Source organism: Stegostoma tigrinum, chromosome 30, assembly GCF_030684315.1.
Source record: "Stegostoma tigrinum isolate sSteTig4 chromosome 30, sSteTig4.hap1, whole genome shotgun sequence".
Lineage (NCBI taxonomy): Eukaryota > Metazoa > Chordata > Chondrichthyes > Orectolobiformes > Stegostomatidae > Stegostoma > Stegostoma tigrinum.
The window spans coordinates 18955164-18968406 of NC_081383.1; the positions used below are offsets into that span (position 1 = coordinate 18955164).

The 13243-nt window shown below is 37.9% G+C and overlaps 1 protein-coding gene across 3 annotated transcripts in view; it reads left to right on the top strand.

Moving 5' to 3' along the window:
- Positions 1 to 13243, top strand: part of rexo1 (REX1, RNA exonuclease 1 homolog) — an 87551-nt gene that overhangs the window by 23144 nt on the left and 51164 nt on the right. The window contains exon 1 of one of the 3 annotated variants that reach the window (XM_048560171.2): positions 10493 to 10624. The exons of the other annotated variants lie outside the window; for them this stretch is intronic. Coding sequence (XP_048416128.1) covers positions 10582 to 10624 — 43 coding nt within the window. The 5' untranslated portion in view covers positions 10493 to 10581. Of the gene's footprint in view, positions 1 to 10492; positions 10625 to 13243 lie in introns of those variants that run through there. 3 annotated transcript variants of the gene reach the window in all.

The following is a 13243-nucleotide window of genomic DNA, read 5'->3' on the forward strand; positions in this document are numbered from 1 at the left end:
TTGTCTAAATGTGTGGTCGCTGAACTCTGACTCACCAGTTTTTCCTTGATTTCAATGGTTCTCTCTTCTCATGCCAAAAAACTAATTGGAATGGAATGAAATTGGTAGATTCAGTTGGTGCATCCCTAATTGCAAAAAGCATAAATAGAACTCCTTTATTCCAATCCTCTTGAAAGTCTTCGCTATGAGCCTTCAGCATGGTCTTTAAAGTTTGATGCCACCATTCTAATGCTCCCTATGATTCTGGATGGTACAAAATGGATTTGAATGTTTTATTCCTAAGCTATCCACAACTTTCTTGAATAGTTTCAATGTAAAATTTGACCCTTGAACTGATTTGTAGTCCATGGACAGTCCGTGTCTTGTTTCTAAAAAAAAATGAATAACTCTTCTACAATCCTGACTACCACAATACTGCGCATTAGAATGGCTTCTGGAAGTCTAGTAGACACATCCATTATGGTTGACGTATACTGATTTCCACTTCTTTTCGTTTTAGCTAGGGGTCCTACACAATAAATCAAGACCCTTGTAAAATGTTCCTCAAATGTAGGATTGGGTATTAAAGGTGCTGGTTTTTATTGCTGCCTGAGGTTTTCCAATTACCTGATACGTACAACTTGTCTGGCAAAATTCAACCACATCTTTATGCCATTCAGGCACAATAAAAATGTTTTTGTATTATGGCTTGAGTTTTCCTTCCTCCCAAATGAGACCTACTGGTAATTCATGTGCTACCTGCAATACTTCCTTTCTGTAACCCACTGGTAGTGCAACATGATGAACCTCTGCCCATTTTTCATCTGACTATGTGATGGTGTCCATTTCTTCAGCAAGGTGTTATTTTTAAGGTAGTCACATTCTGGGATACACTCAGATTCTTTGTATGCTTTTTGATACAACTGCTTCAGTTTTTCATCTTTCGGCAGTAATTCAGTTAATTTCTCTTAACTAAAAATATCCACTTTGTCTTCCACTTGTTCTTATTTTTTTTCCAACTGTTTGATCAAGCAAGGACTCTGACAAATGAACTTCAACTTCCTCATCTTTATTATTTGATTTCTCCTCCTGTTTCCACTTGTGGCTTTGTGACCTTGCTACTACACAGTCAAGAAAAAATCTCAGGATATGCTTTCTGTAACACCTCAGTTGCCTAATTTTTTCCACTGGCTTTTCACTCCCATCTGTGGTCCAGTTATATCATTACCAAGAATAAAATGTATTCCTGGAAGCAAGAATTTCTCTCTCACTCCGACTGCTTTTCACTGGATTCTCCAACTTTATGTAATGGAATATCGCCCTTCTCACCATGAATTCCACATCACTACCTTTTTCTGGCAGTACTCCTTCTGGGTTACATATAGTTCACCATCAAAAATTGACCTGTTGCTGTATCTCTTTAAATCTTGATTTTCTTTACCTGCTCCTCCTGGCATATACAAGTAAACCTTTCTCTTACAAGTCAATTCTTCAAAGAGATCTGGCAGTTTCTTCTCAGCCAACCCCTGAACAGGTTAAACATTCTCTAGTGGAGCCTTTGAGCTTCCACTGTGCTTTCCTTTACCACTTCAACAGAACTCACTGGCTTATCACGTTTTCCCACATCTGTCTTCCCTGTGGATTTTCTAAACCACTGACTTCATATGGCCTACTTTATTGCAGTAAAAGTACCTGAGCTTTTTTACTTCACTTTATCCCGTCCATGGATTTCCTTTTTTACCCTATGGTAAACTATCTTTACTGTCTTCAGTATGATCTCCTAAACCCTTACCCACCTGAAGATTTCTCTGTACCCCAGTTTCTATCCCTCACGCAATGAAATTGGTGTCCAAACTCAAACTCCAATTTATGAACCAGCTCATAATCATCAGCCATTCATTCAGCAACTAATTTTGTAGTTTTAACTTTCTGCTCTTCCACATAAGTTCTCACTACTTCAGGAAGTGAATGTTTGAACTCTTGCAAAATAATAATCTCTCCAAGAGTGTCATATGTTTGATCTATTGTCAATGCCTTTATCTACCTATCAAAATTATTTTGCTTGATCCTTTCAAATTCAATGTATGCTTGATCAGGGTCCCTCCATAGATTGCTGAAGCACTTTCTGTAGGCCCTGGTACTAATTAATATGCTGTTAAGATGGCATTTTTCACCACCTCATACTGCCCAGAAACTTCCTCTGATAGTGATGCAAATCCCTCAGTAGTTCTACCTACCAACTTTGTTTCGATCAACAATAGCCATATGCTCATTGGACATTTCATTTTGTTTATCTGCTTTCTCAAATGAAATGAGCTTCTACATCCTTGTCGAACTTGGGCAACACTTGAACATATTTAAACAGATCCCACCAGACCTTTGGCTACATCACTAAGCCTACCTTCCACCTTCGCCTCCACCCTTTTAAGAATAAATCACCTTTTCAATCCACAGTATTGTCACATGGTGGATGTAGTGTCACTTATCCCTGATCATTAATTGATATTTTACTAATCATGAATTTGGTGATGATACAAAGTGAAGAGAATTCAAGTTATGAAAAGGACACAGGAAGCTGTGTAATGATTGCAGGCATGTTAATGAATGGATAACGTGGTTGTAGATACTGTGTAATGTGGGGAAGTTAGAGGTTTTCATTTTGCTTATAAAAATAGAGAAGCAGAACTTATTTTGAAAGGTGTGAAACTTGATGCTCTAGAGGTTTGGATGTACTGTCACAAGGAACACGAAACAGACCATGGTTCAACATGTAGTTAAGTAGAAAATAGCATATTGGCCTTTATTGTGAGGGCACTGGAGCATAAGAATCAGTGTCTTGCTGCATTCTAAGGGATTTTGATGAGATTAACTGAAATACCACATGCAATTTTAGACTCTGTATTTAATGAAGGATGTACTTGCATTGGAAACAGGACGTGAGGTTGACTTAGATTGGGGAAAGGGGGTTGCCCTGTAATAAGGGGCTGACTAATTTGGATCCATGTTCTTTAAAGTTTAGAGGAATGAGATACTGAAATACTGTGTTTCCTGGCTGGAAAATCTAGAATAAGGGGCACATTTTCGGGTGAAAGGTCTGATCATTTAGGACTGAGATGATGTATTTCAAGCTGTGTGAATACTAGAATTCTCTGCCCAAGAGATTTGTGAATGTGCCATCAGTGAAGACATTTAAGGCTGATCTAGGCAATCCTTGCTTCTCAGCAAATAAAAGGATATGGCAAACAGGCAGGAAAGTTCAATTGAAGCTCCAGGTCAACCATGATCATCTTGAATGGCAGAACAGGCTTGATGAGCTTTATGGCATTCAGCTCGCTTTCTTTTCTTAAGTTTTTTTTTATGTGGTTATTAAGCTTTGACACTGCACCCATGAAACTTGGCTCCAGTGCCCCTCATCTGGCTAGGGGGACTGTCTGATTTTTGCTTTGCCCTATCACTTCACCTGCAGAGAATCACCAACAATGGTTTCTCTCTCCTGGCTGTGCTCCACTTTTAGCTTTTTGTGTCCAAATGACCTACTCTTGGCTCTTTCCTACTTTTCAACTACTTGCTGCCCTTGTTAATGACATCCAAGATGAGAGCAACAGTTTTCACATGAATGCTGATCGACTCAGTTCTGCCTCTCCTCCTTTGTCTTTAAACTGTTCCACTGCCTGTCAGACCTTAATCTCTAGATGAGGAGAAACTTCCCGGAACTAAATTTATGAAGGGAAGAAACCACCATAATACAGCATGGGCCTGTGCTGACACATTTTTGCCCTTCCATACTGAAATTGTCCTCACTTATAGGATCTCTATCCCTCTCTTCCCTTCCTATTCATGTATTTGTCCAGGTGCTTCTTGAATACAGTTATTGAGTCTGTGTCTACCACCTCCTCTGGCAGTGCATTCACCACCCTTTGTATGAAAAACCTTTGCACATGTTTTTTAAATTACCCTGCATCTTGAACCTGCGTTGCCCAGTAACTGACCCCTCCACCCTGGGAAGAAGCCTCATACTTGCCACTCGCAATTTTATAAATTTAATTTCAGGTCTCTCCTCTAGTGAAAACAAACCCAGTCTATCTAACCTTTCTTCATTGCTTAAAATCCTCCATACCAGGCAACATCTTGGTAAAGCTTTTCTGTATCCTCTTCAAAGCAACCACATCTTTCACTGGTGTAGTGACCAGACCAGAAATGAATCTTTGGTCCCCATCCCTTTTTCATCCCCTCTCTGCAGCAACTATTTCAGACAGTACTCCATTATCTGTTTAACTCCATGAGTCCTTTATCAGCACCTATTATTAAGACTGGGTATTTCCTTCTCCATACTATTACTTAACTCTGCCTCAGCCTATTTGCTGAAATTCTCATCTGTGTCTTTGGTATTTCTAGACTTGTCTGTTTCCAAGCACCCTTGTCCAACGTCCATGGTTCATCCCTCTACAGACTTGAAGGCAAATATCTGTCTATCTCTTAAATTGTACATAAAAGAACTAGGCTATTGCTTAAAATATTGTTTTATAACACGACTGTTACGACAGTGTCTGCCTGATCATCATTTTGGATCTTGTGCTAATTACATCGTCTATGGCATAAAAAGTATATATTCTGACTAATTGTGCTGCAGAATGTGCAGCCTTGCACAGTGACTTGGGTGAAATAGTGCAGTGAAGATCATGCAAGTATGAATGATATGCATACTCTGTGCACCATGCAAATACTTTTAATCAGCCTATGCAAGCATATTATGACAGCTCTGGAATAAGTAAGATTTGAACCTGAGCCTATAGTCGAATGACATTAGTTTCCATTTGTAGATATCTTAAATCAGTGTGTTCAAATATGTTATGTCACACCTCTAGAGTGATTGTGACTTGCACTGCAAGAGCTTTTAAAATTCTATTAGTACAGTGTTTTGCTGTTTTATTTTCGTATCAAGAATTTGAGCGGATTTTGATTGGGTTACGTTGCTGAACTTAGCGAGGCATTTCCCACAGATGATTTTAGCTATTGTCTTCAAGAACCATCTGTTTTGATGTCTGTCTGCATTTAGTTTTATGCTATTGAAGAATAAGGCAGATGATGAGAAAACAGCGTAGTGATGTCACAACCTTGTCATGGTTAAAGGCCCTATTTATTTCCAGTATTATGCTTGTAGGATCCTGTAGATGTTTCTTCTTGATGGTTGCATGGAGTTCAGGGATAGCCTTGCTATGGACATGAAAGGACAGGAATTGGTTAGTAATTCCCCTGGAGGTATTCAACATTTTATCATAGCTTGCTGCACTCCCAGAGATGGGTCTCCTATTTGTGATCTAAAATGGCTTCGATGTTATGGAAGAAAACAACAGGGATTAATTGTTTGAATTGATTTCCCAAACACCATCCCCTTGCATTCATTGTTCTAAATAAGGGACCAGCTATATTTAGCAGAATTGTATATTAGGGGACAGTTTTAAAACTTGATACTATCAGAATGATATTGGCTATGCAGTGTTATTACAGTTACATATGTCTTACACAGATTTTGTTTTGGCAAGCATTTGTTAGTTATGTTATGTGGGACCTTAATATTTTGCTGAAGCAGAGCATTTTGCAGTGTGCCTGATATATTTTTATGGCTCAAAAACCTGAGTTTATCTTGCTGGAAATGTGAAGATTTGGAGAGGGCTTCAGGGCATCTGAGTCTTGAGTGAGTGGCAGAATCAACGTTTTACCTTGTACATTGAGGTTTTAAAATTTAAGAAATGGAATGCCTGAGATTGAGAGAGAGTTAGAATCAAATTAATTACGGAAAAATAAAGAGAAGGAAAGATTCGATTGAGAGAGAACAGAGAGACTGGAAAGTAATGTAAGAAGCACATTTTGAAATTGTCAAATATTAAAATTATAAATACCCCACTAATAATTTTACACCTAAATGAGGGGCCAGAGATTGATGGGTCAGAGGCCAGCTTACAATAATCATATTTAAAAAAGAACACCTGTGCTGCTAATTGCTAGACTTTGAGTTTAATGGGCAATTAATTAGCAAATCTTTCTAGTTCTTGTGGGCGGGGGGTGGGGGAGAGAAGAAAGGGGTGAATTACAACAAGATTCCATTTGTGTGAAGCAGATGATGGAACTGTATAATGGTGGTGTCACAACCTTTTCATATTTTAGGAGCACATTCTGGAGATTCATAACTCTCACTGCATTTCTGAATGCTTGAACTTCTGGCTTATTTGTGCAAGGGTGACTATATGACATTAACACCGTTATATTTCCAATAAGATCCATTGCCTTTATTTTATGTTATGCGTAGCTGAGCTAAATTTCAAGGAAAACCCAAATTTAACCCCATGTCCATAGGATAAGTTTTTCATAATTGTGGCTGTCAAAATTCTGTAAGTACATTAATTGCCTTTTAGTTTAGTGGGGAAAACGTGCAGGAGTCTTCCATTTTCTGTAACAAGTGACGCCTGGTAGTGCAGTTAGATGGTTCTTGAGTGGACAGTTGTTGAATACAAGTGCTTCAGTGAAAAAATGGAAAAAAAGCTTTGCTATTTAATGCAATTAACTTGGGCTGCTTGTAATAGGTGCCCTGCCCATAATAGTACTCTTATCAAGAAATTAGTGCATTTGGAAAGTCAGAAGTATAATTGAAACAAAATTTTGCTAAATAGAACAATTAAATAATAGTGTAGTAAATGATTTGATTTCATCTTTGAACATGATAACTTGTTTCAGTGGGTATGATGCTCTGGAGTTGTTGTTTTGTTTTTAATATGCAGCACATTTTTTGAAGTGTCACAGCAACAGGAACCATGACAGCAGTGGGCATTTGGCAATGACCATCTTCTGCTGTAGCAGCCAAATTGCTCCTTTGTTTCCTCATATCTTTGAGGTGTGTTTTGGCTAACTTTTGAGGCCTGCTGAAACTTGGAGTTTGAAAAATGACGTTTCAAAACAGTTAATTGAGTAGGAGCCATTTACTGTAGTGAATGCAGTTAGTATTAACAATTCAACCTAACACAACAATTTGAAACATCATCTTTTGTGATACAGGCATTATACGAAGCGGTAAATTTTAGAACAGTTCAATGAAACACATCTTACATATGCAATAACACAATTGCAGTGTACCATCTCACCAATCATAAATAAAATAATTATTGAAAGTATGGAATGCGTTGCCAGCAGCAGTTGTGGAAGCAAGGTCATTGGGGTCATTTAAGAGACTGCTGGACATGCATATGGTCACAGAAATTTGAGGGTGCATCCATGAGGATCAATGGTCGGCACAACATTGTGGGCTGAAGGGCCTGTTCTGTGCTGTACTGTTCTATGTTCTATGTTCTAAAGTAACAAATAAGTGGATTTTAAAATGTTTTGTTAAACCATTTCATAAACAAATGTTAAAGCAATCACATCTGATCTTGACCCGAGACTCATTTTGAGTCATGTTAGAGACCCATCAGAAACAAAAACTCAGGCTTAATTTATCTCCTGTGTCCTTACAGCTTGGAATGTGAAGACAAAGATATTCCCTTAAAACATACCATACGCCTCTGGACCACATGGAACTTGATTCTGGGCCTCCTGGCTCAGAGGTAAGGACACTACTACTGTGTCATAAGAGCCCTTAAAATATTGCCAACAGACAATTATGAATTGACTCTTTTACCGCATTGTGGATGTTTCTCCTTGGCCTGTTCAGAGAAATTACATAGCTGTGGAGCAAATAGGACCTGAAAGAGAGAACCTGTAATGCTGTCCAGTTGACTGGTCTATTTTTTGGCTCAGCACTGCATCGTGCAGACCATCAAAACCATTTAACAGTTTGGCTTTTGACCCTTTCTTCAATAAGTTTAAAATTAAGTCAGTCAGATTACAAACTTAATGGTAAATTGATATTAACCCTAGGTGTTCGCTGCAACATTAGACAAATGGCATATTCAGTTCTCTTCCTCCGTCTTAGCTGTCAGCTTCCCTCATTCTGTCCCCTCCTGAATATATTGCCTCCTTGCTTTGTACAGGTGTCAGCTGCTGCTGATCATGGACTTACAATTCTGTCCACCAGAGCATTGAAACTTTGATGGTCACCTATATAATTTGAGTTTTACAGTCTAGTGCAATTTGGTTATTACTTGACACATACATTAATGTTAGCAGAGGTAACTGGGTAATATTCAGAATAAGTGCATCTTATCTGTATGAATCCATTGAAGTGTGCCAACAGCTACCTGACTGAAGTAAAAATACGAAATTCTGACAGTATCTGGCAAGGAAGGCAAGGTAGGCTTAAATATTTCCTGTCTTCTGACTGCAGTCTAGTCCCAACTGCTTCCTCGGGTGAACAAATGGCCAGAACACTGGGAACATTGAACATAATCTTCCTCTTTCCATGATGTTTCCTGCTGTTTTTATTTCCAGTAGATTTTCTGTTTTCTGTCTCTGATTTCCACGTTTGTAGCCTTCCTCTGTTTAATTTAAATAATTTCATTCGTCATAAATTAATGATCAAACCTATGACTGATTTGTCTGCATGAGTGAGTATATTCTGCTCAGTGCTGCTTCTACGTACTTTGCCTTTTTCTTTAAATATCTGGCCTACGGTAGCATCTGTATCAGAAAGCTTGATGCAGGCAATATTGCATTGTTGGATCTGCCAGTTTTCAGGTTTGAACTGGGTGCTACCTTAGTCTCTATTACCATCATGACTATATCTTCAAAATCAGTTTCTTCATTGTAAAAGTATTTTTCAGAAATATTCTGAGTGTTATTTCACTTGTACTGCAATGAATGTTTTCTGATGTTGAGTACAGAACAGCATTAGATTGAGTCTGAAATGCTGACTTGTTGGAAGAACTGTTAAGTTCAGAGGTGACAGCATAAATTAAGGGGTAAATTTAGAAACCTATACCAATTTGGAAGTGGTTGGTAAGGCGCTGACTCAACAGTTGGTATCCGATATCATCTGGATGGGAAGATCTTTAACCTCGCTTCTGGGCTAAAACAAAGCTCAGCACCGTGGACATCCATGATCAGTTTGCTGATGACAATTACATGATGGCTCACGTCACATAAGGTGTGCAAAGGATGCTGAAACTTTCTAGTGCCACCTGCACTGCAGCAAAACCTGGATGTCACAAATTCTTGAACTTCCGCCTCTGGTGTCAACATTGAATCCTGGGCATCCTCCCATGAAGCTGTATCTCCAAAGTGCTACTCCTGAAGAACCAATTCTGATGGACTGGCCATTCATCCATGTGTCTGAAAGCCCCAGCCTCAGCAAGTTCTCTTCTCCAAGCTGTCCTGTGGCTAAAAGGAGTAGGGATGCACTTGAGTTCACTGTAAAGCATGGCATTAACACTGATTGGGTATAGAAAGCTGCTGACTGCTTGTCATAGCACCACCTAATCTAGCAAGGCACTATTCACTTTGAGGCTCAGTGAGTCACCCTTGAGGTGAACGGCAACGGAAGCTGATCCAGGTTGCAAATTCCACTCCTTCATAAGACAGCTTGCCTTCACTGGATCCAAAATTAGGCGTCAGTCTTCAGAGAATCTGTCTAGCATTTAAAGAACAAAGAACTAAAGCAACCTCTATTCTAAGGAACTGATGACAACAATCTCGTGATAATGAATTGATTTTTAAGAAGAAAGTTGTCCAAATTTTGTTAATGTTGAACTGGCATGCCAGTGTTCTCACGTGGTTTATATCTGCTCTTACAATGTGGCGGTTTTGCATGAATAAGTTGGTATGATCAGCAGCCTGCTTACTTGTAGGTGGCATTGTATCTGAGCCTTTCAGCTGATGCCCAGTAATAATCATTGCAAATTCAGGTGAAGTCTGGGCTGACTTTTCATCCCACTCTGTGCTCGGGCTGACCCTAGTGCCATCCCATTGGACTTACTTAATTTGACACACAATATAGAACTTCAATCATGTGAGTCATTTGCAAAGCTGCCTCTGCTTTTACCTTTGCGTGAGTTGCACCTAGATATTTTTGACTTGAGCTGAGTTTAATTCCCCAAGGTCTCCCGATTGGGACCAAAGAAAAAAAATTGGGCGTTGACACATGTTTAGAATTTGAAGTGTGGTGTATGCTGTAAATATATTGTTTTCAGGTCTGATTTTTGAACGTAAGTTCATATAATTTTGCGGGAGGACAAATGAACATCTGTTAGGATCTGTCAGAGTATACGTACTGTCCAGCCTGAGCTGAACTAGTCTAGAAAGCTGTACAAGTTGAAGGTTCAGTCCTTTTTTAGCATTGGCAGTAATGTTTTTGAATTAGAAACCAGTACTGTTTGAATCTCAGAATTTTTCTACAGGTCAGTGGAGTTGTGAAAGTAATATTTATCTTGAGCAAGCCTCAAAATTATGAAGTGTAAGTTGAACATGAAATCATTGCTGCGAAATGAGTACTTTCCTCATAGAGATGTTTTTTTTAGGGGATGGCCTAATGAGATATTAACAGCTGCGTAACCCTGGGATCTCTGATACTAAAAGCATATTGTCTTCAGAAACCAAGTGGTCCCTCGTCAGCAGTGCGTGTAGCAAATATGAGTGATGCAGAGAGTGGTATAGTGCAAGTTTGAATTCTAGGAGGACATGAACAAGTATATTTCGTACCTGTTGAGCAACCAAAATTATGGTATCCGTCTGCCTATAAATCTAATTTTATACTTTGGAAAGGAATAGCGCATGGCATTTTTCTGTGGGTAAATTGTTCTCTAGGTAGATAACACTTAAAATATTGTGGGGTGTAAATGTTTGGATATATCAGAATGTGTTGTAATTTTTGTACAAATTTGTGCTTTTCTAGTGTAAATACTTACTTCATATGGATAATACTGTATTTGTTTCTATCTTAATGTAGCCCTGCAAGGAATTTTACTGTTTAGCTTGGAAATTGGTGCATTTAAGATAAAATGCTTGATTCATTGTGCTAAAAAATACATTGAACTGTTGATGCATTCAAATAAGTCCTAGTAGTTATCTTTTAAGGCATAGTTTGTTCTGTACAGGCTTATGTATTGCACAGTATAGGTATAACTGCTTCTGATTATTGCTTCATTATGTGTTTATTTAGGGCACATAGTTCATTTTATTCTTTCATGTTCAATGTAACTAATAATTTGTCACTAGGTTATTTAGAAAAAATTATTTAAAAAATTGATATGTCCAACTTTGCTCAATATACGGATTATAAATGTGCAGACTTGGATTTTGAATGTCTGACATTCAGTGTTGCAGAAATAGGATTCACATGAAACATTTTCTGTTCTATAATGCACTTTATGATGATTTTAATCTGACCCCTTTTCTTTGCTTTTTGGAAGTATGCAAATGTTAGGTGGGAACAGCTTTCGACTTTGCTGTGATGCTGGTTGTCCCCTTGCCCCTGCTGAGATAGGTACCAGAAATCTGACATTACTGGCAAAGCCGCACCTCAGTGCTTATAAATAACTTAAAAACAATTAAGAATTCGAGTTTGATTTTTCTGTCCAAACTCCGAAAATAGAATCGTATTACTGTGTCATTATAGTAATGCTGTTGAGATCTTACAACTCTCTGCAGATTTGTGGTTGGAAATTTGAACATCTTGTAAGTTATAGTTTATACAAAGAACTTTGTGTCTCCAGAAATTCTGCATTGCTTTTTTTCTGAAATAAATTAATTCTTCGGTTGAATTAAAGAACCTGAGGATGCATCGATATTGTTGACTCTACATCATCTTAAAATTCTCCATAAAATGTGGTGTGAGGGTTACAGAGCAGTTTTTCCTGGAATCTTCACACAATGCCTTTTTTGCTAATCCATGAAAAGTTGATTATCATAGCTTTTCTCTCCCATGCAACTCAACAATCATGAATTTCCTTGATTTAAGATAGTTTATTCACAGCAGCCACATAGATTGAAAAATAATGGTGTGGGTAGACCCTTGGTCACAGAGTATTCATCCTTTCTCTGGGCTAACCTGTTGGTTATAATGTTCTTTTTTTTAAGTTGTCATGAGAATTTAGGAGAATTTGTCAGTATTTTAGCAAAGTTAAGATTCTAAGAGTTGCATTAAAGCAGCATGACATTTTTCAATCATATGTATACCATTATAGTTCTTTGTGATATGCCTCTCTTGAGTGATCTGCTTTCTAGAAAGCAATGTCTGTGACTTTACAAATTTGAAGTTTTTTATATTTTAGAAGGCAACTTCTCAAAGATATAAACATGATAATTACATAGCTAGTATTGTTGTAGAGCCAAAAACTCAACTGCAGAAATGTGGTGATTATGTTGATGACATTTGAGAAAAATTGTTAGTGGTTTAATTGGTTTCTTAGAAACTCTTAGCTTCCAGGTACTAGACGTACAGGAAGAATGAAATAAAATCATAGCTTGTCTTGGCTTTTGATCTCTGAAGAGGAATATGTCCCTTCAGCGCCATCCACGCAGAAGGCACTTGGCAAGAACAAGAATTGCACAGAGCTTTTACCTATTGAGGATGAGCTGACAAACTCTTTAGAATATAATCCAGACAGTTATGGTCTAAATAGCAGCGTAGAGTACACCCCTACTCCACTTGCACTTACTGCTTGTTTCAGTAAGTATACTTTGGACACAGACGATGAAACTGATGTAAAAGGTAATTCATTAAAATATGTTCCAACGCTCATGATGGTGTTGAAGCAGAAACTGTCTAGCATGCTTTCTAAATATCATTGTCTGCAATCTGTTTCTGTTTGATTTAACTGATTTGTCTATATGTAAAACAGCTCAGCGACAAAAAGATTGACTGATAGGTGTAGTAATATAGGAGTTTTTTTTTGAAAGGGGTCTGTTTATTTCTAGTCTGCTTAGTAAGTCACTCAAGATTGGCATTTAGCAGTGCTATATGGCCTATTTCGGATCAATAACCAAAAAGAAAACATTCTTTATGAAAATGCTTTTTTTAAAAAAATTGAAAATTAATTGTTTTCTAGGAACCTGAATAGATCTCCCTCTTAGTACAGGATCTTTAACTTCAAATAATGGATGTTGGAAATCTGAAACAAAATACTGTAGGTACTTGGATCATACAGGATTTGCGGGAACATGAACAGCGATCATATGACAAGGTTGATGACCTTTGTAATTATCTCTAAATTTGTTTTACTAAATTATTATCAAATCATCGACAATTGAAGGAACAAAAAACAGAAGTTGCTAGAAAAGTTCAGCAGGTCTGACAGCATCTGTGAAGGAAAAAAATAGTTAACATTTCTGGTCTGGTGAC